This window comes from Sceloporus occidentalis, unplaced genomic scaffold (genome assembly GCF_023333645.1).
Source record: "Sceloporus occidentalis isolate IW3139 unplaced genomic scaffold, rSceOcc1.0.p SCAF_419, whole genome shotgun sequence".
Classification (NCBI taxonomy): domain Eukaryota; kingdom Metazoa; phylum Chordata; class Lepidosauria; order Squamata; family Phrynosomatidae; genus Sceloporus; species Sceloporus occidentalis.
The window spans coordinates 288,372-314,098 of record NW_028317399.1 but is presented as its reverse complement, the minus strand read 5'-3'; the positions used below and the strand labels follow the sequence as shown (position 1 = coordinate 314,098).

At 40.8% G+C, this 25,727-nt stretch overlaps 1 protein-coding gene across 1 annotated transcript in view; it reads left to right on the top strand.

Moving 5' to 3' along the window:
* Nucleotides 1-24,880, top strand: part of LOC149272794 (nephrin-like) — a 38,963-nt gene extending 14,083 nt beyond the window's left edge. Inside the window, exons 3-30 of the mRNA XM_089506745.1 lie at nt 15,128-15,325; nt 15,522-15,644; nt 15,804-15,935; nt 16,062-16,140; nt 16,317-16,420; nt 16,640-16,761; nt 17,349-17,520; nt 17,638-17,795; nt 17,892-18,033; nt 18,165-18,289; nt 18,523-18,688; nt 18,975-19,104; nt 19,448-19,620; nt 19,743-19,883; nt 20,096-20,236; nt 20,723-20,844; nt 21,154-21,319; nt 21,586-21,742; nt 22,373-22,524; nt 22,660-22,771; nt 23,005-23,186; nt 23,307-23,360; nt 23,475-23,597; nt 23,911-23,935; nt 24,083-24,191; nt 24,299-24,413; nt 24,556-24,656; nt 24,755-24,880. Of these exons, the coding sequence (XP_089362871.1) occupies nt 15,128-15,325; nt 15,522-15,644; nt 15,804-15,935; nt 16,062-16,140; nt 16,317-16,420; nt 16,640-16,761; nt 17,349-17,520; nt 17,638-17,795; nt 17,892-18,033; nt 18,165-18,289; nt 18,523-18,688; nt 18,975-19,104; nt 19,448-19,620; nt 19,743-19,883; nt 20,096-20,236; nt 20,723-20,844; nt 21,154-21,319; nt 21,586-21,742; nt 22,373-22,524; nt 22,660-22,771; nt 23,005-23,186; nt 23,307-23,360; nt 23,475-23,597; nt 23,911-23,935; nt 24,083-24,191; nt 24,299-24,413; nt 24,556-24,656; nt 24,755-24,880 (3,650 nt within the window). The remainder of the gene's footprint in view (nt 1-15,127; nt 15,326-15,521; nt 15,645-15,803; nt 15,936-16,061; nt 16,141-16,316; nt 16,421-16,639; nt 16,762-17,348; nt 17,521-17,637; nt 17,796-17,891; nt 18,034-18,164; nt 18,290-18,522; nt 18,689-18,974; nt 19,105-19,447; nt 19,621-19,742; nt 19,884-20,095; nt 20,237-20,722; nt 20,845-21,153; nt 21,320-21,585; nt 21,743-22,372; nt 22,525-22,659; nt 22,772-23,004; nt 23,187-23,306; nt 23,361-23,474; nt 23,598-23,910; nt 23,936-24,082; nt 24,192-24,298; nt 24,414-24,555; nt 24,657-24,754) is intronic.
* The last annotated feature ends 847 nt before the right edge of the window (nt 24,881-25,727 follow it).

The following is a 25,727-nucleotide window of genomic DNA, read 5'->3' as shown; positions in this document are numbered from 1 at the left end:
CGTGCATTAAATTCCTACATGACCACATCTGGTCCAGCCGCGCACATTCTAGGGACACTTTTGCACTTTGTATCCTGAGCACGCCCGGCCTGGCGTTAACACACGCGTCCGCTCGGTGCCACGCGCGTTCTGCCAGCGCTAAGGGAAGGTGACCAGATGGCTGCAGATGATTGAGGGGCAGACAGAACGGCTTCCTTTTTCTTTTTTTTTACCCTCCACAATAGCTGCAGATTTCAGCGAGCGCTTCCTGAGAGGCCTGAACAGAATTCCTTCAATAGCAGGACGTTTGTTTATTACCGGGACCGGCAAACATTAGCCGCACACTTTATTCTGCGAGGAAGCCCGGTGCTCCGGGGGGGGGGGGTGTGCGACACACACTTGTTTGTTAGCAGAAGTGTGTGTATGTTTGGAGGGGAAACGTGCGTGTTTGTTTTATACAGATTGAACTGTAAGTGACATGTACACGCTAACGTGATGCAGCCATCTGGATCCATGTTAGAACCCTGCCGGCAGATCGGCCCTCATTCTAGTCGCCCGCTTCTCCTGCTGTAAAGACTCAAACCTTAATCAGTCGTTGGTCTCGTCTTAGATTCAGGAGCCGTATGTCTATCCCATGCATGTTTAATACCCTCACTGTATTAGCCTCTACTACAGCTGCTGGGAGGCGGTTCCACTTATCTACCACCCACTAAGTAAAATAAAACCTTCTTCCATTCCATCCAAGCGTGTGATCCTCTAGTGTTACATTATGGGCTCTTGTTCTAACGTTTCGCCTCCTTTAGTTTCCCTCATGTACTTTGTGAAAGCCATTTATATATTGAAGTGTCTACCCCTCTGTCTTCTCCCCATCGAGCGGTAAATGTTGAGGTCGCTTGGTCTTTCCTGAGATTGGAGGGAGAAGTCGATGAGTAACACTCTATAAGGTCCACCATGTTCTCTCACCAGGTCTACGATGGAATGTTGGAGACAATTGAGATTCTGGAGTAACAAGGGGCAAATATGTATAAAAATGTATCCTATCCAGGGCGGCCACTGGCCTTAAAGTGCCAAGTCATAGCCAGTCTGACCATGGGCATAAAATCTGGGACCAATCACAAGCCAGACTTCAAACGCACCTTTAGGTTTTGATATTAAGATATATATATTTTCTAATCCATCAGTTTGAAGTGATTGATGACCGTCAACTATCTGTGTGATTAACCAGAACCTATCTATCTGCTGGACGTCATCTCCATGTAGACCTCGAACCCTCTGCACCCCCTAAACGAAAAGCGACCCTCTTTGGCCCTTTGAAATATTAGGATGTTGAGTTGGTTGAAGTTTATGTTCAGACAGCAGAACGTCTCACGCAGGGAGCCAATTTTTACTAAAAATACCACTTTTTTTTTCATACAAACGTAAGCAAAAAAACTATTTGGAATAATGACGTTTACACCTCATAAAACTTCAGCTGAAGTTTTGAAACCTGCAAAACCCGAGTGTTTTTCTCATTAAAAGAGACAAGAATTTAAAATAAAAATAAATAAATCAAAAAATGGTTAACGTGAAAAGAGTGTCCAATGGGAAAAAGTAAAATATATGATTGATTTGTAGACATCTTATGAAAAAGAAATGAAAATACATTTTTTTTAAGAGAGCCTCCTTTTAGAATTTGGTCTTAGTAAATCATCGGGGGTAGTGGTGTCCGGCTTCCACCACACAGCATTGGGATATTACCGGTAGATCTCACACCGGTGATAGTTTTAACACTTCATAAAACTGTCCACATTTTGAGTCCAAAAATTCCTTTTTCCACATCTGGCTTTTTTCCCCCTCGATCTTTCTTTTTCTAAGCCAGATGGACAGCATTTCTTTACATTAAGGAAGCCGGTGCGGATAACGCCAGCGCTGAGAGCCGTCGGAAGTGTGTGCTCGGGGGGGGGGGGGGGGGGGGAGGTGTTTATTTTGCTAAAATCAATATTTAACGTGGTTTCTCAGCCCTGTGACTATGGGAGTTATCTCACCCCAAACGGTCAACTTCTTTTGTTTAAATAAACGCCCCCCGTTGTTCTTTCCAATTAAACACTCGTCTGTGAAATTAGCATTTAGATTTTCTTTAGATTTATTAAATTATGAAATAAATTATTTTAAGTGTAACCTAAATTGACGCCTCTGGGCAATTATAGCCCCGCTCACGGACACATGATTGGATATCTATTGTGGGAAATACTTTCCAAATATTTAACCCAAATTGTAAACTACACTCCAATTATATATTTATGTATTTATTGTATTTTTTGGTCATTGTAGTAAAGTAGAATTTTTTTTATTTTTTTTCTTAACAATTATTCTTACGGTTCCGTTTTCAAACCACCCTTCTCATTGGACATTTTGAAATACGAGTAAAAAATTAAATATGCAAATAAATTAAATAAATATAAATTATGCTGGCAGACATAGATATTTTTTTTAGATTTGTACACCAAATAAAGAATTTTCTTTAAAACGTGTGAATTTATAATGATAGTAGCCATGCCTACCAAGTGCCCCTGTTTAGTTTGACCAGTCCTTCTCCCCAAACCTTGTGTCTTTCCTCATCTCTTTTATAATTACCAATAACAAACTTTTTTTTTTTGTTATTTTTCATTTTAAATAAATTCAAGAGGAAGGACAACGAATATAATTAACGAGCCCAACATAATTTAATACTAATCTGATTTTTAATGGGAAACAGGAATTTGTTCAAAAAATATTGTCAATGTATTGGATTTGTAGAAAAAATGGGGAATTGAATATCAGATAGTCATAGAAATTTGATTACGTAAATAATTTTTATATTTTTTGTATATATATATATATATATTTTGTATAATTTTTGATATTTTCTTTGGCGTGTTGTATATTAAAATTGTTTACAAGCAAATTTGAAATTTTGCCCCCCCAAAATGTTTTCATGGCTGTTAAATTACATTTTTTTTTTGAAAAACAAGAACGCGGATAAGCAGGGATTTCGCAGAGTTTTGTGACCCCCGTGGCTATTGTGGACCGTGATATATATTCACGTATTGGAAGCCCTTTTGAGCGTACGCATGTATGTGTACATAGAAAGGCATCCCATTCTGGCGGGCCCTGTTGCCCTGACGATGGGCGAGCCGCACTGCTGTGTGGTAAAGGCTTGAGTGAGGCCTACCTGCTGGGCCCAGCTATTGAAAGGTAGCAGGCATTCATCAATAGGCCTGGAAACCCATATGCTTGGACATCAAAGCAGTATGGTGACACATTATAAATCAGTCATGGAGAATTAACCACTTCAAGCATCTTTTATTTTGCTGGAAATCCCTATTTTGTGAGGTGTCCCTTAAAAAAAATACTCGCTAATCCACAAAAGGGACCTAAAACAAAGTGGAAAAAGTATCAAGCTGAAGTTTTTAGATTTTTGTGATGAGGTTTCAGAGTTAGCTCTTGCAATATCTTAATTTCCGGAGACAATCATATTTTTTTCTATATTTTGTAAATAATATGAGAAATATTTATAAATATATTAAAAAAACATTCAAAAATGCTCAAATCAACCAATGTTTACTTATCACTCTTCATAGAAAATTTACATAATTTTTTATAAAAATCTGTGTTGGGGGGTTAAGATAGATGGGTAAAAAGTGAAAAAAAAATGGCTACCGTGGACTGGCTATAAAGTTATTCAAGTGAAAAAGATGTGAGCGGCCAATCAGGAAGAGGAACTCGGATGCATGATGGAAAATATAACATTCTACTCGCAAAACTCAAATAATAGTGACAATGATATAATAAATATAACTTTGTGAAGAAATGCTTATTGACCTTAATGCTTCAAAAGAAGGTGTTTTTTTGAGGTGTAACATTTATAAATCTGCTTCCTAAAACAAAAAATGTATTAAAATTTGCACTAAATTGACTATATTCACTACATCCGTGTTTGCTTTTTTTTTTTTTTTACTAGTGTTGAGAATTACAAATAAATCATTTTTCATCCTAGAGTTGGGTGTCGATAATTTTTTAAAAAGTTCAAGTCGTAACTATTTTTGGCAATTAGAGTCATTCCTGATTTAAAGATAGACTACAAATTCCCAAAATTTAATATGACTTTTATTCCCAGACACTTTATTTCAGTGAATGTTTGGCCATTTTGAAACATGTTACCAGAGGTCGGAATGGAAAAACACCCAACTTCATGGAAATTTCTGGAGACCCCCCTGGTCCATTGTTTCTTTTTTTTGAAAGGTAAACCTTATTGACCTTTTTAACTCCTGCCACTTCCCGAAAACCTGTCTACCTTTTACAAAAAAATAGTTTGCACATCTCCGGTGATAAGACATGCTGTTCAGCTGCCTCTCCGTGGTCTGTTTGCACTTCCATCTGCCCGATGACTGAAGCCGATCTATAAATACCTAGAGTTTGGGGCATTTGCGGTATCTATCAGTAAAATGACCCCTGTCCCTCTGCTTCTTGTCAGTGTCTTCTCTGTGCTACCTTTTTAGCCTTTGTTAGCTTTAGAAAATGTGTTTGTTCAGCCAATCTGTTTGTGATCATTGCATTGTGTCTTGCTTCCTCATTGTCTACCGAGTAAAGAAAAAGATCCTTTATGATTCGAGTCCCCCATATCTAGGATGTCACATCAATTAGGACATTTTTTGTCTGTTTCAAAAATGATTTACTTGGGTTGGTTGTTCAATCAATGGCTGCCATGTCTTACAATGTGAATTCTAACAAAAAAAAGGCTTTGTGATACCTTTTAGTGGACCAGCATACTTCAGAAGTAAGGAGGGTAGAAGAAGGGACTTATTTATGTCCCAAAAGTTTTGTCATCAACATCTGCCCACAAACCAATGTTCTAGACTTCATCGGACTGTGTTGAGCTATACAACCTGTTTTTGTCTTACAATGTGTTTAGCTCATCTGGTTACTACCTTGAGGAACTCAAGATATGTAACTTACATGTGATTGTATGTTCAAGCTTGTGTTTCACGTAGTTATGGTGGTTTTTTGTAGCACCTTGACCTAGTGCTATTTTCACTTCTTATTGTCACTAAAATCGTAGTTTTTGAATAAGTTTAGCACCAAAATATATTAAGAACTACCAAGACAGCTATCTCCTTTTATTGTCTTCTACTTATTCTCCTGTAACAATAAAGTTGGGTATCCAAGGTGGTCTTCCAAAACCTCATAAGCTGTTTTTATGGCAACACACAATTTTCCAATGGTAGAAAACCAATGGTAGCAAGATTGAGGTTAATAGGGTTTGTCTATAACATCATATCAAATGGACATTTCACCAAAAACCTTGGGCTTCTACACCAAAACCCATGAACGGCACTTTTCCAAGCCCTTTCCATAGGTATTTGATCATATTATTGGAATTTCCTTATGGGGACCAGCTTTTTTTTTTGCTGAATAAGCCGAAAGTCCCATTGTCAGTGATAGCCTCTGCAGAGCTTCTATCTCTTAGGCTCTCCAGGAACCCCGGGGGTTAGAAGCTCTTTCATGAAGTATGCATGCCAGTAATTCCTCAACAGAAAAGACGGATTAAAAACATAATGCACAAAAGCTTGACAATAAGAACCAGTGGTACCGAGGGCTTTAAATTGCCTTTGTAGACTTTAAATTGAATGTTTTGCTTTTATGTGCACTTTTAAGACAGAAAGTCAGTAACCCCCTTAACTCTAGAATTATGTTACTTGGTCAGTCATCAAACGCCGCACATATGTTTAAAATCTATTATTATTATTTTGAAAATGGAAGAAGTGCATAGGAATAGGATGGTGGCCAGCTGGCTCTTAACCGCTGTCAAAAGCTATATATGCCTAAACTGTTATTTCTGCTGTAACAACATATGTTTTTATACAGGATCGAATATCGTACGAACTGGATGGCACACTGGGGCTGGCAGCATTTCTCTTATGTGCCAAAGTAGCCCCGGGCAATTACTCTGAACTAATGCAAATGTGGTTGATTTGAGATATGTCCACATGCCAGCTTAAATTTGACTGTCGCTGTTGAAAATCAGAAAAAAAACTCTGCTCTCTACACATCCTTAAGACACCAAGTCATCGCAGTTCAAGTTTTAGTCTTTAAAGGAAACCTATGAAATGCTTTCGTCCATTGCAAAGTCCAAAACACATGATCCGGATTAAATGAGCATGGACCGAAGTTTAGGGTCTTTAAAAGCCAAGAGTAGAAGACAAGCCTATGACGTTCCTTGTAAACCAACAGGAAGACAATGACGCTCATTATTATTTACCGCTACAGTTTTAGAAATGCCTCCAATGTCCAAGGAATGTTAATGAACTCCAAATTCAAAAGTCATCAATAATTGTTCCTTGGAAGCTTGTACATAACCTCACCCGACGTAATCTATGTAATCTCCATCCTACGTTTTACATTGGGAGAAATGGCAGTTATTTGGTAGACCTCCATTGGTGGTCAATGGTAACATCAACATTCACAGAGCTCCTTTCCGATGTCGCTCTTGTCAGTTCAGTAACCAGTATTAGGATGTCAATGAATAATGGAGGCCTTCAGCTGTTGTCTTCTCAGAAATGGTTAAAGCCACCATCTGTAGGTGGAATCGTCAACACTTCCATGCATGCAGAAGTTCATGGGTTTGCTTGGATTGGAGCTGGCAGAGGTTCTCAAAATATTACCTATATGTTATTTCTAGTATTTTACATAAATCTCAGGGTTTTACTTCTTCTGACTCTTAAAACAGGAAGCTCCCAGGTGAGAACTTTACTTAGTCTGTGACTAAAACCTCTAAAATTGTGGAAGAATAATAAAAAAACGGTTCATGGAAACTTGGCACCGGAGAAAGAAAGCAATGTGTTAATATCTACGTCTTTCTATCTCTCTTCGTGCATTAAATGTATCTTCGCAATCTTGATACATTGTCTTATTGGCAATTATAGTCTTTGATGCGCCGTGTTGTATGGCTTCACCAATCCAGCATCTGTATTCCTTTCCTGCGGGTTTGTAGACTGCGTTGTAATGGAACCAATCTGCTGAACGCGATCATCAGCGTCTATTGATAGTTCCTTACGTCTTTCAGTGCTACATGTATATTGTGTACAAATTAATCTCCTGGATCAATCGTCTTCACGTTTCTGATTTTATAGGAATTGAGGTTTAGCTGGATATTAATATTTAGCAGCATACCTTCCAGGTGCCTCTCTAGCTTGTACAGTCCCTCTCTCCTCCCCCGATGCCCCTCTTTTCTAGAAGGTCAGAATGTTTGCTGGGTATGAGGGGATCGCAGGGTTCTACAGCCCTAAAAGCCCCGATAATGTGTATAGAAACAGCAGGAAACACTTTATAACTTAAACGGGGTAAATAAAACCCCAATGTTCTTCTTCTTAATGCCCCACCCAGTTACACAAATACCCAGCAACAGGACACAAAGTTTCTGACATACAAAGGGTTAAGGATTTGCTTGTCTGGACATGGCACGTGACTATGTGTGTTGTGTCACATTGGGTCATGGTTTTGCACACGTTTTTGTACTGTGTTAACATGGTGTTTGTATGTTACACTATTTCAGGTGCGCACAATCCTATGTTTGCCTAATTGTTTTTGTGCTCGTTTTCCATCTGTGCCTGCGTGTAACTTTTGCGGCCCTCGCGTCTTCTTGTGTGTTGGCGTTCCCATGACATGTTCCCCTCCGCACGAAGGTTGCCATATGTGCCCGTGTGGGCCGGATGAGGGCCTTGCCAGCAGCTTTGGCTCATGAAGGATACTCAGCCTGTGCCGGGAGGTCGAGGAAAATGATTCCTCCGATTATATGGCGTGTCAGGTTCATTAACCCCCCTACGGAGCTCATTAAAACCCAAGGCAGAGCATTCCGGCACAGTCATTAATCCTCTGTCCTCCACCCCTCGTCTGCAGGCCTTTAACCGAAGACGTTGCTGTGGGGAAGGGGGAGCGATATTGTGCCATCTGCAGCAGAGCGAAGGAGGACGGCACGGCAAAAAAATAGAGGCCAGGAGATAGAGGGGTGCAAAGACGGTATCAGAGGGATGAATGGATGCAGAGCGAAGATAATCAGAGAATGAGGAAAACAAGAGAAAGACCAAAGGAGGTCGTATGGACAGAGATATGTAAAGGGATGGAAGCCTACATACTGTTCTCGAACATTTCTAGTTCTAGGTATATTTATTTGGATATAATGTCCTACACCAAGCGGGAATCCAGCTACATTTTGTCTATGGGCCGTTATTGACAGGAATGGCAGTAGACTGAGATAGAGAACTCTGGAGACTCATGAAACTTAAGGCTAAACTTAAAAGGGGGCGGCGGCTTACAGAAGCAAAATGGTTCCCCCCTATACAGAATGCCTAAGAAATCCAAACAGTAAAAATATTAACCCAGCACTTATTTTTTCTAAACCACTGGTTAATGAGACCCCTTTTCACTCATCTTTGGGAATACGCGAAATTATCCAATCATGATCTACGTTCTACTGTCCAGCAAAGCATTATGGGTATGCACCGTTTACGCTGTATATTTTCTACTATACCATAGTTGAAAATGAATTTCCCCGAGAACAGACACCCCAATCTTTTTATCCGAGTGATATATGCTTGTTTCTGCCCCTGTGTTTTTTTGCTCTGCCTCTGTCCTCCTTTCCCGACAGAGTTTAATTGGGATTTTCATGGTTTCCTAATCCAGATCTGTCCGAGTTCAGTTGGTTTAATCTGAATGCTGACGTGTTACATCTGTTCCTGCAGATTGCAAGCGACGCTGCAAGGGCACCTTGCGCATAAACAAGACCCTTTAACGCAGTAAGGGGCTATACCTTACCACCATGCTACCTGGGCATTTATCGTACCCTTACACCCTTTTTATTGCCACCCCTCCTAATGAAAAACACAAAACTGTATCATCTCGCAAGATTCCAAGGCATGCTATCCAGTGGTTACATTATCTTTTATGCAATGGATTTAGTGACAACCCTAGAACAGCCATTGGAAACCCAGAATCCTAAATATGTATTTATTGGTTTTATTTTTTTTTAATAGTAAAACCTTCAATTGATTAATTTTTTCATGTGGAATGGATGGCAAGTGATTCAATGGTTTGTGTTAAATCGTCTTTACTTACATGGCCCTCTTCTTCCTTATTGAGACAAATAATACAGGGCTGTTTAAAGGAGTGCCCAACGTGCTCAAAGAATATTCAATAATAAAAAAATCTATTATTAGAAATATCAAATGTTAAAAAAAAGGTTAAAGCTAAATTTTCATGGAAACCTGTCTTCACGGGTCACCCCGAGGACCTGCTGGCATTCCTACAGACAGTGTCGTAGAAGCTTAGCTCACATGTCATCATGCTACGCGTAGCCAAAGATGAGGGCGACTCGTGGTTCACAAGGCTAGAATTTTGGGTGGTTGGACAATCATGTGGTGACACAAGCTGAAAATGTATAATTTGGAAGTGCCAAGTGAAATGCGAGAAGAAGAACCAATGATGATGTACAGGTGGCTTCAGCCATATTCCATTAGTCTTTGGTTGTTGGCCAAACGTTGGGGATAGACAAGAATTTCATGTTAACTGGGGAATGTTATGGAAGATGTATATTGCTCTATGGACGGACATGGCAGAATACATCACTGTGGTTTTAAGCCAGGTGGGACCATTTAATTAGCAGTCAATCCCATCTGATAACCTCTAGCTGTGTAAGGTCGGAGGTCGGATGGAGAGTAATTAACAAACTGCTGTGTCTGATAAATGTATGTGTGTAGGAGGGACTCCCCTGCAAGAGTCCTTCAAAACCCTCTTCATCAACATCTACAATTCATTAGACTTCATCCTCTGTTGATTCCGAACATATTGTGGACGATGTCACAACCCGCACACACAGTAACATTCCGGTGAAACAGTACGCTAATTCATTCCACGGAACTTGGTACCCATATCAAACCCAAACTGTCACTAAACAAAGGGCTTTCGAAGTCAATCTCCGCAGAAGACATGTTGACAAAATCTATTTGAAGGAGCCATACGGAACTGGGGAGGCAGCAGATGACCGGAATCACAAGGACATATTGTGAGAAATTAAATTGTTTATTCTTCTAAGATAAATGCACAAGAAATGTAGAAACAAAATGATTTACAAACAGAATTTCACAGAATGTGCAAAACCCATGGGTTCCTGGTAGAACTTGGCAAAACGTTGAAAAACACTTAAGCGACAAGGTTCAAAAATTCAACCAATTCCTGATCTACATGAGTCTCTTAAATTGTTTTGGTGCCTCCAATCCGACACTTTGAAGACCAACTAAATTAACGTTTTCTTATCGTTGACAACCCTACAACATTGTTACACGCTGAATAAAGAGTAGGACCAATAAAAATGGTGGACTCTCTTTTAGGTGATCGTTTTTCGTTCTCCTGCTGTAAAGACTCAAACCTTAACTGGTCGTTTGTCTCGTCTTCGATTCAGGAGCCTTATGCCTATCCCATGCATGTGTAAATCCCCTCACTGTATTATCCTCTACCACCTCTGCTGGGTTGCTGCTCCACTTATCTACCAACCTCTCAGTAAAGATGGCCTCTTGTCCTGAAAAAGACCTCCATCGTCTGGAATGGAACTTTTTTTTTCTCTAAAACCAATTTTTACTCATTTTAGATCCACACCTTAATCTCATTTACCAGAATGTCACATGTATTCTAAGATGAGCCATCATGGCCGCTGATGTGCCATTGGGGTCCAGTAAATTGGAGTCTTCAGGACAGCGGCAGGACAGAATAATAGTTCTAGAAGGACAAAGATGTTAATCTTCTAACCTTTTTTTAATATAAAAATTCTGTTTTTGGGGCCAATGCATGAATTACAACGTGTGGGGCACAAATTCTGTTTTTAGGGTGTCACAGCACCTCAATAATAAAGATAGACCTTTCCACCATCTTTTCACCTAAAAACAGCTTGATACATCGTTACACATACTTCCTTTCTATTTTAAAACAATGACACCTCTCATTGTCGACGCTTCTCGTCACCTAATTAAAAATCACATTTAGTTTAAAAAAAAATAACAATAAAAAACTTTTGGGAGAAACACTACTTACAGATGGGTTTAAAATATATACTTAATTATTCTACGTGCAAATGAGGGCCGTTCTATTTAAAAAAGGACATATGGAGCTGGAAAAAAGAGCAGATAGCTTTAGATACGGTGACAGGCTGTGAAAATGTAATTTGTTTACTCTGTAAAAGAGGGAAATAAACAGCATATGATTCTTATATACAATTCTTTTTTAAGGTAATATATAGAATTTTCACCAAGCTTTTTTAAATATAGAAATTACATTATCTGGTAAGGTTAAGAAAGTAGGAGAAAAAATATTTTTCTGTAAGGGCAGTTAAGATGTGGAATTCGCTGTCATTGGAAGTTATTATTAGTTTTTTTATTTTATTTATATAGCAATTCCCACAGTGCTTTACAGTTCATACTTTCAGAGTGTCTGACAAAACTAGAACTGAGGACTAACAGGTAAAGGTTGTCAAACCATCAGAAATATCAGGAGTTTTCCAGATGATTGTCACTCCCACGTTCTGTGATCTGTCACCTTTGCGCCCCCTCCTGGGGACAGGCAGTACTGCAATGGGAGCGTGTTGGAGTCGTCTTTTTCAGAAAACTAATTAATTCTGCTTAATCAATATGTTGCACTCTTAACTATAGACAAGATCATCCTTGGCAGCCCGGAGGGAGCTTCCAGATTAACTGTTTAGGGTTCATATGAGTTACTTGGCTATTAAACAGGTCGGAGATACCAGTCGGGGTCTCACATGGGTAACAGTAAAGTCTGTATTTCATTCACGCTCTCTCACGCTATATTTTTTTTTAGTAATTGCTCTTTTCCTGCATAAAACCCCAGATTACAGCATAAGGTCTCTGTTATCAGGCTCAACGATGGGCTGACCACTATATGTGAATCATACCACATAGTGAACCTTATAAGTTTGTAACTATATAGCGTCAAACACATGCAGATACACATACACACGTACACACACACCCAGATAAACACATACACACACACATACATACACACACACACACATACACACACCCAGACACACATACACATATATATACATACACACCCAGACACACACATACACACACCCAGACACACACCGACACACACACATATATAAACAAACCCAGACACACACATATATATACACACATACACATATACACACGCACATACACACATATACACACCCAGATAACACACATCCACACACATATATACACTCACATACTTGGAAGAGGCCTCTGTGTATCATTGGTGAATTCTCTTGGGCAGAAGGGTCCAACGGCGGTTGGAAAACAAGTAATGATTAAATGCTAATTACCTCCAATCATTAGTATTCTTAAGTGATAAATATCGCACATGGAGGTAATTTTTAAAAAAGGCACAAAACCATAAAAATAGCTTCACACAGCACTGAACTTCACACCCAGCTTCACACACCCCTGAATGTTCGAGCTTTGCAGCGGCTATGGGTCTTAAATAAGACTTCAGCGCTATTTCAAGAGGATCTGTCACTAAATCATCGTATATTGATCTGATAATGCTAGCTCTGCCACAGGCTGCCACCGATCTCAACTTCCACAACAGTTACACTGTTACAAGCTGTGAATAGTTTTAATAAATGGAACTTAATCTCTAATCCAATCGTTTCATGTACAATTTTAAATACAAAAAGGCCAAGGAGATTTTTTTTTTCTGCTGTATGGCAATAAAGCTTCTCAACCTATCAGTGCTCTCTGTTTTTGTCATATGACTATAAAGCATAAGAGGATTTGGAATTCCTCACTGGACCATTGTAATGACACAGCAGGCTATCAAAGTAGGTGAACGGATCCCAGAAATATTATTTATATTAGTAAACAAATTAATTGATGTTATTTAATTGTATTTAAATATTAATTAATATTAATGATTGGTTTGATTCATGGTAAAACTTCTAAGCTTACATGAAGTCAGGCGTTCCATGTGTATGTTTGGATATAATTATCTGTCGAGACGTGGGAGTTTGGAGCTGTCTCTCCTACGCCCTGGACATATTGGACCTGAATCAGCAGAAAAGTTGCATGTCAGCTCGCGTGTGACGGAGTGGGATACGTACGTCTCACTGGTGACCCTCTCAACAATCCATTATAACAATTAGAAGAGCTAATATTCGGGAGATAATTTATCCAAAGACTTTACAACCTGTTCAGTATCATTCCTGGAAAATCTCAACCGAAAAAAAAAGTTCAATTTAAGAAATTACTCGGTTCCTGCGTGACGTGTGACGTCTACGACATCGGTACATGGGCTGTGGAAAGTAACATCAGGACAACCAAAGATAGCAGTCCACATCTACACTACATAAGAGATCCTAGGTGGTTCTTATACTAAATCTGTGGGTGGAAATATAAAATACATACAAATATTGATTGATATTTAGGATTAGAACTGGGGGAAAAAGTCACACTTTCTTCTTACGCAAATAAGTTGTGGCTTTTCGGAAAAGTCACAAAGAACCTTTTTAATTCCTGCATTGGCCTCTACAACTTCTGTTATGAGTAATAAAAACGTAATAATTATAATGTTTATTATCCGTAACCTCAAGTTTTGTAGACCCACAGCTCTGATCAGATAATGGACTTTAACGTCAAGATGATGGAGTAGAGATTGTGGTGGACTGGGTCAAACACATCGGTGACACATTTAACACACAACTCATGGGTTCCCCCAATGGATACCTTGGTGATCTTATTAAAATCCATTTACAAGGTCTTATTATCATTAGCAAGTCAGGTGGATTACGTATCACAAACATATTGAGACATTCTATCCTGTGGAACACAGTATGTGAGAAGTCCTATGGCTTGACATATTGTATCGAGTTAAAGAAACTGTGTTTTTAAGGGAATAACAAAAGGTTCATGTGACAAGTTCCTACAAATATGGCAGCCTTGGTTAAGAATCCAGTTGCACCCATCACGAAGAAGCTAACATGCCCGACGTCGTGTCTGGCTGGTAAATCGTACGGATCTCACTTGTACTCTCGATGACGTGTCATTAAATTCTGTTTAAAGGCTGTTAATGTGAAAGGAGGAGGCATGGTGTATGTCTCTCTGGAGTGACAGTGCCAGGATATTGAAACTAGATGCTGAGAACGGACTCCCACTTCTTTGTAGGAGGACTGGAGGAAGATGTGCTGAGGTTGGCAAGGGTGGAGAGGAGAGAACACCGAGAGGAGGGAGGTCAGAGGAGAGGGAGAGAAGGAGATGGATACATTATAGGGATTTTGGAATGTTGGAGCACTGGGAAATCTAAATTAGAGTGACGAACACAGTCCTGGAAGGAACTATGCAGTTTACTAAGATGGAAAAAGACATCTAAACAGAGGGAAAATATCTGGAGATTTTCACAGAGGGATCCGAGTGAAGAGATTTTTAGGTGATTCGACGGTAAGAGCTGGGAGACTGGCCTTGTTCCCGATATCTCAATTTCTCTTACTGATACCTCCTACCACTGTCCTTGTTACCCCAGTCCCTTTCATTCTGTTGCATCTTCAGATGCCCCTCACAATTGTCAGTTGTTCACCTGTCTCCACCATCTATCTCAGATACTTCTCATTCCACCATAGATGTCTCTGAATGGGGTATTGGAGACACGTTCAATTCACCCCTCTCTCCACCATCTTTCTTTATAATAGGCTTCTGTTCACTAAATACCCCGGTTTTTGTAATACTCTCCTCAACAGTTTTCTAAAAATCTTCCCTCTTGCCCACACTTCTCTCTGATACCCTATTCCGATATCTCATCCTCACTCTCTCTAACGCCATGGCCCCCCTTGCCTCTGCCTCATTAACCTGCTATGTGTGGATAGTGATTTTCAGGTGTGTTTCGCAGTCGGTACCCTCTCGGGGGGGCATGGAGTCCATGATGATTACCCTCAGCTGCTGTCTGTGGATCTTCATACAGGGTAGGCATCTGCAAACCTTCAATTTTTTTGTAAGAACGTTCAAAGTATTGGAATTAGCTGTCGGATAGTAATAGGAGCTCGCAATCTTGCACTGGCGTATAACCATCACAGTTTTGTCCCTCTTAGGTGTTTTTGGTGTGGAGCAGGCTTTCCGCGTCCAACCAGATGATGTCACCGCCGTAGCTGGATCCAAGGCGATACTGCGCTGTGAAGTGGAGCACGCATCGGGCCTTGTGCAATGGGTTCAAAATGGACTCCTTCTAGGACCAGACAGGAACATTCCTGGGTTCCCTCGCTACACGATGACCGGAAACCCACAGAAAGGTGTGTGTGTGTGTGTGTGGGGGGGTAATAATTAATGGAGATCAGCGGGAATTTCTTCCATTTAAGATAATTTCAGGACTTTTTTGGATATTTAGGAAATGCTTGATGACTGGTGTGTTGGATTAGAAGTTTCCTGCTGTAACCCTAAATTTACACAAACGTTTGTGAATGTCATACATGCTTACTGACTCCTCAGGTGAATACAACCTTCACATCGAACGTTGCGAGCTGTCCGATGACACCGAGTATCACTGTCAGGTGGGAAGGTCGGAGGTCAGCCACGGGATGATATCACGCAAAGCCCTTCTCACCATCCTGAGTAAGGATCCTCTACTGAGCATGAGCCCCTTTATTAGTTTAGACAAAGGTCCTAGTGTTTAAATCTTCTTTCAGAAGTGTTGACAGTCTTCTCCAATTAAATCAGTCCATTTATATGTTGTGATAACATTTGCCCCTCTTTACCCCTCGCCTTCTCTAGTTCCCCCCCAAGTACCACATTTTCTGGAGCATGTAGCGGGCAGTACCGTTACTTGGGTATTTGGTGTGGAGTATCCGGTGAGCTGTGGTGCTCTTGATGCCAAACCAGCTGCTGTCTTGACCATCACTAAAAGTAAGTGAAGGAACTCAACAAGACCATCGAGTATTTTATCCAATAGATGATTCTTTATGCCCATCACTTGGGAAAGCTGTGTGATCCCCTCAGCACAACACATGGAATGATCTGTGTCTTGTACAGATGGAGTAGAAGTTACGGGAGAATCGACCACTTCTCCTGGGTCCACCGAGAAGCTGGAGAGCACACAGATTGCGGTAAAGTGAGTAAAACCACCGGATGGAGATGTCGCAGATTCCGGAGATGAAAAATATTTTTAAGTGGTGAAATTATCCAATAACAGTATTTGGGAAAAGCTATTGGTTTTTTTTTTAAATTACCTGGAAAATGAAACAATGTAACAGGATCCATCCATCTTTCTGTTGTCTGCACTTTTAGGGTCACCCCACAGAGCTCCGATAACGGGAGACTGCTGACATGCTCTGCCCTCAATCCGGCTCTCACGACCCCACTAATGGCGAGCTTCACCATGAACGTGCTATGTAAGATAATCAGAAATTATACCCATTATAAAAGTGTAACAGCGCTACGGAATCCGACGGCGCTATATAAATAAATGTAACGTAATGTCCAATGCTATGGACAACCCTATTATACGCGTGCCCCCTTAATATTCACAAACCTGTACTGTTCCGCCACCCATTTATATTATTTATTATTTATATTATTTTGTTTCCTTCTTTACCCCTCCAATCTTTTAGTTCCCCCCAATGCCCCCATTATAGAAGGGTACAGTGGTCCTACAGTGAAAGCCGGAGAGACTCTGAAACTTATATGCATCTCACGAAGCGGAAACCCATTGGCGACATTGCAATGGTCAAAGGTGAGTTTCCAGGAAGGTCCGGTGCCCAACCTGCTCTGATCCTATTATCACCAAGAGCAGTTCGAGCAGATCTTTATCGCAACTGTTACATTGTATACACATCACAATAATGTATCTAAAACGTAAGAATTAATAGAGCTCGTATATGAAAGTGTTGCACCATTTTTAGTTTAAAACGCTATCTACCAGTAATGTTCTTACTTTATCCTGCCCAGGGAAATTTCCATCAGGCTTTAATTGGTATTGATTTTTCCTAATTCAATTACACAACTTTGGGCTGACTTGGCTCCTCATCTCTTCATGACTCAAAAAGCATCTGACACGCAGGTGTAGATTTAAAATCCAAGGACCGTAAGAAAATGGGTGATTGCGACTGTTTCCAATTGCCCTCCATGTGTCCAACCACTACCCATGGTGATCCTAAGAAACGTGTTTGTGTAGACATGAATCTAGTCTTCCTTACAAGTATCTGCCGCGGAATCTCTACTTATTTTTGTGTAAGAATGTATCACTAGTAGAACACCTTTGTGTTGATCGAGGAGGTGTCTGATCTGTTATTTTACTGTTGTTTATTTTAACCTCTGTAGAATGATGAGGTTGTTTCCACTCGTTGGGAAACAGATGCTTTGACTCAGTCATCCCGAAGTCATCTCACCCTCGTTATTGTACCCGAAGACAACATGGCTGTTGTGACATGCGAGGCAATGAACCACGTCACACCACAAGCCCTGGGAACCAGCATCATGCTGGATGTTGTGTGTGAGTCTTTCCTCCTTGAAACTTAGTCTACTGGACTAATGGGATTGTAACTGGTCCAGTTTTTTTCCTTCCTTCCTTCACTATTAATGTAGTATTGGTTTCTTTGTCCTACTGCAGTTCCTCCTACTCAAGTAACCGTCCTTGGGTCATCTTCTGCGAAGGAGAACTCATCTCTGTCCTTCTCCTGTTTCACGGCACCTAGTAAACCCCCTGTACAGATCCGCTGGTGGCTGGGCCATAAGGAGCTAGTGGAACCTGTGGTCACCTTAACGGATGTTGGTATCTCCCTATGCAATATGATACATTAGAATGGGTCAGTATGGATAGATTTTTACATCATGCTTTTCATAAATTGCTTTTTTTTTCGTAAGGGAGCGCATGGAGGAAAAGTGACCATGTCGAACATTACCATAGTAGCTTTGAGAACCCACGATGGAATGGCTTTAACTTGTGAAGCCTTCAATGAAGCGATACCAAGCACTGCCTCCAAAAGCATCAACCTCAACGTACAATGTGAGGAAAGGCAAGGGAACATTAAAATATGTTTTTTAGCCTTTAAAATTATACTGGCGGGCATAAAAAAAAGGATTGATGTAACAAAACAAAACTACTTATATATTTTATTTGACTCATTTGTTCCTCAGACCCACCCCAGAAGCTCTGGATAGATGTTCCTCCACCAGAGAAACGTTTTCGGGCAGGAACCCCTGTGAAATTAACTTGTTTCTGCAGCGGAGGGAACCCCAAACCCTATCTCAGCTGGACAAAGGTCAGGTGCAAAATTAAAAGTCCTTCAGGCTCAATTTTCCTTAAAATCTTCCCTTTCACTGGGTCCTTATCGTAAAAAATATTATTTTTTAAATAAAAAGATCTCTAAAAACATTCTCTTTTTAATGTATTTTTAGAGGGAGGAGACCGTGAAAGAAATCAAACAATGGTCCATCATGCTTGAGATACATTGTATTGCTTTAAAAATACACTTTTTATAATATGTTTCCTCAGGACAATAAAAGTGTCAAGGATGCGGTTGTGGCCTCCGCGGGGAAGATCACCTCTCGAGAGATTACCGTTGTCACCGTGCCGAGTGACAATCAAGCCACGTATAGATGTGACGCCAGCTACGATGGGAAAGCAGTCCTGAAGGAATCAACAAAGCTACACGTTCAGTGTGAGTGAGTCCTGGAGCTACTAACTGAGTGGTTGGCAACTCCAAGACCTTGGTGACCATGGTGGTAGGACGGACACTCTGCCTGGTGAAATGAGGGTTCCTTTCTCAATGTCCATGTCTTTCTTGGTTCCATCATTATCTATTCTATTCTGTCTTCTGCCCCTTGTTTATCTGATTCTCTGTACCCCATGTCTTTACCTAGCTTCATAACCCCTCTTGCCCCATCAAACCCTTCAACAGATAGGTAGTCTGTAGTTTGGGGCCATTGTCTCTTCTTGTCGTGTAGTTCCGCCAATCGATGTGAAAATAACCAGCAATGCCAAGGAGTTCAAGCGTGGGAGCACCATAACACTAAACTGTGTCACCGGCAGCAGCAATCCGGTTGCCACCATCTCCTGGGTGAAGGATGGAAAACAGTAAGTAAGGGCTTTACTAGTATTAGAAGCCAACGTGTAATAAACATACACATGGTCGTTATTCTGAGGCTGTGTTACATATTCAGATGCTTAGAGCATTTGGTCCAGAACCACCTGTATACTACAGAATCTGTAGACTTTGGAGGTTGGGTACAGATGATGGAACACGCATCTGGTCCACGGGCTTCTAGTTTAAGGATGTAAAAAGTCATAATGTAGGGGCTTTATCCATTCCATGTGTTATGGAAAAACAATTTTAAGGGATGAGAGGCAGGTATACTATTTGTTCCAGAGACTGTGATGAAGAATAGATCCAGAAAAACTGTGAAGATTTTGTTTGCAGGTTGGTTGGACAGAACCTGGGGATGAGGCCGTCATTATATAATGGAATGTCCAGCTCCAGTCGCATCACGTTCGCTGCAGTCTCCACAGACCATGCAAAACGCATTGCATGTGAGGCTTACAGCAGCGTCCTGAACGAGGGAGTTAACACCTTTTACAAACTCAACATCTTGTGTGGGTATTCCTACCTATTGATCCGCTAGAGAAGATGCTTTTTGTAGGTTGAAGTTGGAACCAAAGCACCCTTTGGTTATGTTGACCTCAATAGGGTTCTGAATGATCTCCTTTTTTTCCAGTTCCTCCTGAATTCAAAGACGAGCAGCCAAGGTTGGTCCAAGCTGTGGAGCACGGAGGTGCCCTCATCCCCCTACACATCAGAGCCAACCCTCCAGTGACTTCCTACAGATGGAGCCTTGGGCCAGTGAAATTAACTGGAGGTGAGAGGAAAGAATAGCATATGGAACAATATGGTGAACGGTGGAATGGGTAGGAGAACATGGAAGCCTCAAGGGCCTTCTGTTAACTTACCAGCATCTATGGTGCTGGTAAGATGCTGCTATTTTATATATGTTACTCTGCTACATTCTGATGTATGGTTTTAATGTATTCGTAAATTATTAAGACTTGTATCCTTCTTTTCCCGGTATAGAAGGAGCTTACAGACATCACTTACGAGGGGAAGGGAATCTTGAGATTTGGAACGTGAGCCGGACCGACAGCGGCGATTATAACATAACCTGTGAAAACGCAGAGGGGAACAACAGTATGATCGTTCGATTGGATGTGCAGTGTAAGTGGTACTACGGCAAATTAATTAATTAAGTAGATCACAGTGTGTGGCTCTGTCCACTGATACAGTGACAGCGTTGGCCCACAACCCAATTAAATACAATGTTTTATTATATATATGTTTTACAATATAAATGTGCTATTTATATTATGAATTATTGTATATCACAAAGGACCATTGGCCTTAATGAGCCTGAACATGTTCTAAAACATTTACAAAACTAAAATCTATATCAATTTACTATTATATGAGACTTTTGAGACTTTAGTGTATAATTTTCTAGTTGTAGACGGATTTTCAGGGGTAATGTTCCTCCATAGGGTCAAACTCACCATCTGGTTGGAAATTTCCTATTTGTACATAGACTTTGACCTTATCCATCTACACCGAATACAGGCGGGCAAGAAGAGAGTCATAAAATGCAGTATTTTAAGTTAATTACTGTATAGAGACCCTATCCTAAACTTTCTATTGACACCTTCTTAGATGCACCATCCATTCGCAGTCTTGGTGACCCCACAGAGGTGGACATAGGAAAAACCGCAGAGATCGTGTGTACGGCTGATGCGAATCCCGTGACAGATACAATGTTTCAGTGGAGATGGCTGGTTTGGAATTTATTCTTATACGTCGTTGTATTTGTAACAATGTATCCATGTTCCCCCATCTGTCTCTATGTCCTGTCCCTCTCCTGCTCTGTCACACCTTTATACCCCAGAGGCCATGTGATGAGAGTTTGGTTGGTTGTGGAGGTTTTTTTATGACAGCCCTTGGGAATACAAAATACATTGTAATATTATTTTCTTTAAGCACCATAAACTGACCATTGTCTTCAACATTACACACATGAGATACAATACATTAGGTGGGTTACAGATCCAAAGTTTCACTTTTTCACTAAGACATTGTTCTTGTAGGGCGAGGAGGAGAGGGATCTCTCAGCTTTGGAACGCAAAGTCAGTGGTCTCACTGGCCGTCTATTAATTGCAGAAGCCAAGAGATCCGACGCAGGCCGCTATGAGTGCATTGTGGACAATGGAATCCTTCCACCGGCCAAAGCTGATGCTCGCCTGGTTGTTCGATGTATGTAAGACTGGGTTATGTATAATCTTTAAGGGAGTGCCAGTAAGGTTCAGGAGACACAAGAGAAGCAAGGAATGTTAGACAATCCAATAGGAGACATGAGTCTCATCCCTGAGTTTTAATTTGGAACACTGAGTTACGGCAACAGATTAATTCAATATTAGAAGATAGATAGATAGATAGATAGATAAATTGATGCTAAATACTCAATAGAACTTGTCGGTTAATTACTGATAACATTGTCCTTTTTCTTCATGTGGCCGCAGTTAAGCCAGAGATACAGAAGGGGGTGCACCTGAGCAAAGTGGCCGTGTCTGGGGACGGGAAGAACACAGCAGGCCTTGTCTGTAAAGCCGAGGGGATCCCAAATGTGGCTTTTAGCTGGGCAAAAAATGGAGTGTCTTTGGATCTCAAAAATCCCAGGTGACTCTTCTGTGCATTTTTCATTCTACGGTTAAAAGTTTCCTCTTTCTGTGGAGTCCGTTCAACTGTCCATGGAACCTGGCACAAGTAATATGAAATGGTGTATTATTTAAAATAAAAACAACTATTATATGATCGTTTCCTAAAGGTCAGATGAAATGTTCATTTTTAAAACCAATGGTGGACTATTTCTCAGGAGTCTTGAAGAACCTTCCTACCTGAGAATCTCATAGGTTTGACTCTATTGTATTCCCCAAAATGTGCTCTTGTAAAGTGATCTCTATTAAAGTTGAGCCATAAACACCCATATACAATTACACAAGTCACCATATGACATTTATACAAGTCATACATCCATTATTGGACTTCTGTCCCAATCGCCCCTGGCCAAAAGCAATACAAGAGATCCTGACACATTAAAAAATACCTCACGTGAATAACATTCGTAAAATTGATACAAAAATAAAATAACCAGCTTGAATGTCAAGGTTAAATCCCACGGAGAGAAAGTGTCCCCATCCAGCGGACTTCAAAGAGTTGGAAAACTTTGCTGAAGGACATCTGAGGTCCTACTGCCTCCCTTCACTCATGGCCGTCTCGTCCTTTTCTTATATTCCGCTGCTCTTTCAGGTATTCAGAGAAGACCCTTCACGAGACGTGGATTCACACCAGCACTTTGGTCATCGCCAATGTGAGCGCTGTTCACGATTACGCTCTCTTTACATGCACGGCGACCAACGCCCTCGGGGTCGACAGCTTCTCCATTCAGCTCGTCAGCACCAGTAAGAGCGGACGTTAGATCAGGGAACTTTAATTCTTCATCGAGCCAATGGGTGTCGTTCCTGGTCCAGATAATGACATTGATCATCTCACATATCTCTGTGTCTTTTTTTGTCTTATTTGTTGTTTTTTTATAGGTCGGCCAGACCCTCCTCATGGTCTAAAAGTCGTTGGCTTCACACATAATTCGGTGACACTTGGGTGGAACCCAGGCTTTGATGGGGGAGAAAAGCAACAATTTCGGGTCCGGTGAGTTTCTTTCTGGAACAACATTTCAGGTTTAAAGTAATTATTACCATATCCCTGAAAATACTTTATTTCTAGAATTAAGTGTCTTAATTATTTCTATGAATGAACCAACTCTCCTGCTCTTACTATACTGAACCCTTTACCCATAAAATGTCCTCTTCTCTATCATTTTCTGCTTTTTCGTTTAACCATTATGTTTCCCTTGTGGGTAATTTATGGGGGGTTTGTTTTAGGTACCGATGGCCAGGAGCTGACAGCTACATGTATGTGGATGTTTTCCCACCCCAGGCGACGGTCTTCACACTCTCCGGGCTAAAAGGCTTAACTACCTATAACTTCTCGGTGAACTCGGTCAATGTATTGGGGGACAGCGACTATGCAGACAATGGGGCCGTGATTAGCGTCACCACACAAGGTTATCAACTAGACTTGGTTGTGATAGTCCAATGAGAGGTGGCACATAGTCGTCCACTCACTGTTACATGTGGTGAAAGATCATGATAACATGTAACATGTATGTGATACTCTCTTACAGATGATCACAAAATAGTGATTCCTGCACCCAAACCATCAGTGGCACCCCCGGAAGGTAAGATAAAGAAGAAAAGTTGGGTTGATTAAGTATCAAAGTAAAGTATTACGTGACTCTCAGTAAAGTCTGATTATTGTCAAATAACAATATTATGTTTCTTTCTCTTGGAAGCCCGATCTTCTATTCCGATGCTCATCATAGCGGCCGTGTGTGTCGGGGCAGCAGCCCTTCTAATGTCGAACGGTGCGTTTATCTGCTGCCTGGTAAAGAGACACCGAGCAAAACTACAAGCAGGTAATAAACCGACACATCTGTTGGGTTTCTAAGGGGTAGTTTGTGGATTTATAACACTGAAATCACCCCTCGGACAATTAAAAGTCACAAAAGAGTCAGGGCCACGGACCCGAACTCCCTGTTCACTAATGGCTGCGTCTCCCAGAGACGATGACAAGGTCAGAATTCTCTGCTTCCAATCTGGATACATTAATATTCCTTCCGTTCCACACGCTGGGTATATTTCTAACCCTCCCTACAATCACCACACTTTGGTCACCGGTGGTCACCAGTGGGATGTCTTAATTCATTTTCATTTTGATGCTTCTTACAGGGGATGGAGTAAAGAAGGAAGAGAGGTGAGTTATAACACTTAATTAAGATTTCTTCTCTTATTTCATCCGCGTCCGTCTGCATGTCTCCCTGTAATCAGTTACTTAAATTCGTATAAACCCCAGCCAGCCTTTATACGGCTACATTTGTGTGTTCTTGTGTGTCTATCACAGTGGACCTAAGGCTCTCAATGAGTACGGTGATGGGGAATTGATCAACACCCACGCCAAGAAGACCCTGCTGATAGACAGCGCGTCAGAGACGGGTTCCAGCACATACCAGGTGAGATAACCGTGCTGGAACCTTAGGTTTCATCCTCAATTCATTTGGAGTTAAGACTTAACTCTGGTTAATTAATTTTTTGCCCGTGGCACACATCTTCCTCACAGGAGAGCACCTCAGAGTCTGGACTGTATTACTACCCAGGTCGGGATTACTGGCCGACTCTTTCCCCTCACTATGAGAGCGCCGAGAGGGAGGACCCCGGACCCCATGGCTGGCCAGGTATGCGAAGCTTGCAAATCCACCAAATAATAGGACGCAGTTACTATTCCATTAATGGAAGATCACTAAATAAATACGACGTTTTGACATATTTCTTCAAATAACTAATGATGTTTTGGGGTTTTTTTGCCTTTTATCCAAGAGGGTGACTATGAGGACTGGGTTGCATCCAGGAATGCACATGAGTATGAAGAAGTGGGACCGGATTACTCCTCCCGGACCCAATGGCAGCTCGGAGACCTTGTGAGTCACACAATCTCTACGGTTACATTGTAACAGCTCACTGTTCTTTTATGTAACACTCAGCCAATCATTACTGTTCCCATCTTCTAACCCCACAGGCCAATCACAGACAGGAGAACCCATGGGCAGAATACCAAGGTCCAATCGGGATTTACGACGAACCAGACGTAGCCATGTCTGCAACGTATGAGACCCCTTATGGACATCAGGGGCATTTAGTATGATAGGTGATACGGCTTTCCCCAACAATCTCCAATCAGCGAGCTCCAAAGGCTGACGAGCCAAGAATTAGAAATTAAATAAATGTTTTTAGAATGTATTTCTATTTTTTGGATTTTCTGGCTATACAAAGCAGCTGAGAGATCTGTGCCGCATGTTCATAAGGTGCGCCAGGTCACTTCTGGGGTAAAACCTCAGAGGGGTATCAGTTGGATGCCCCCCCCCCCGATGTGTCTCTTGTCCTTGTATGAAGTAATTAAGTATAATTCTTGTCCCCTGGCCTTCTTGGCATCAGATTTGTTACCATTTATTTACATTTATACCAATTTTAATTACTTCCGGCACCAAGGAGCAAGGGCGTGGTGGTTAATATATTGAGCGACTTAATTATAGACAAAAGCACAAAGATTTGTCAACCAACGTCATTCACAGTAATTAAATATCAATTCATTATTAAATCCATCCTCAGGCAACATCGTTAACATTTTGTATTTTTCTATGAATTTTTTTTTTACAGCTTACGCTACCCCTGTAGGCATGCAGTCTCCTCAATACCCTCTAGATGGCGCTATGTTCATAATAATTCCTTTCTAATCGTACCAACAATATTTTTTAAAATACATTTTAAATATTTGTACTCATTAAATCAGGATCATTTTGTGTTAATTATTAGATAAAGCGGAAAATAAATTTCTCTTAATAGGATGAAAAACATATATGTAAGAATTTTTTGTATATTTGCCAAAAAAAAACCTTTTTTTAAAGTATATAAAAATGCATTGAAACATAAAAAAAGATATCAGAACATCTTTATTTGCATTGAAAATTGAGGTTTTTAAAATTCATTTAATT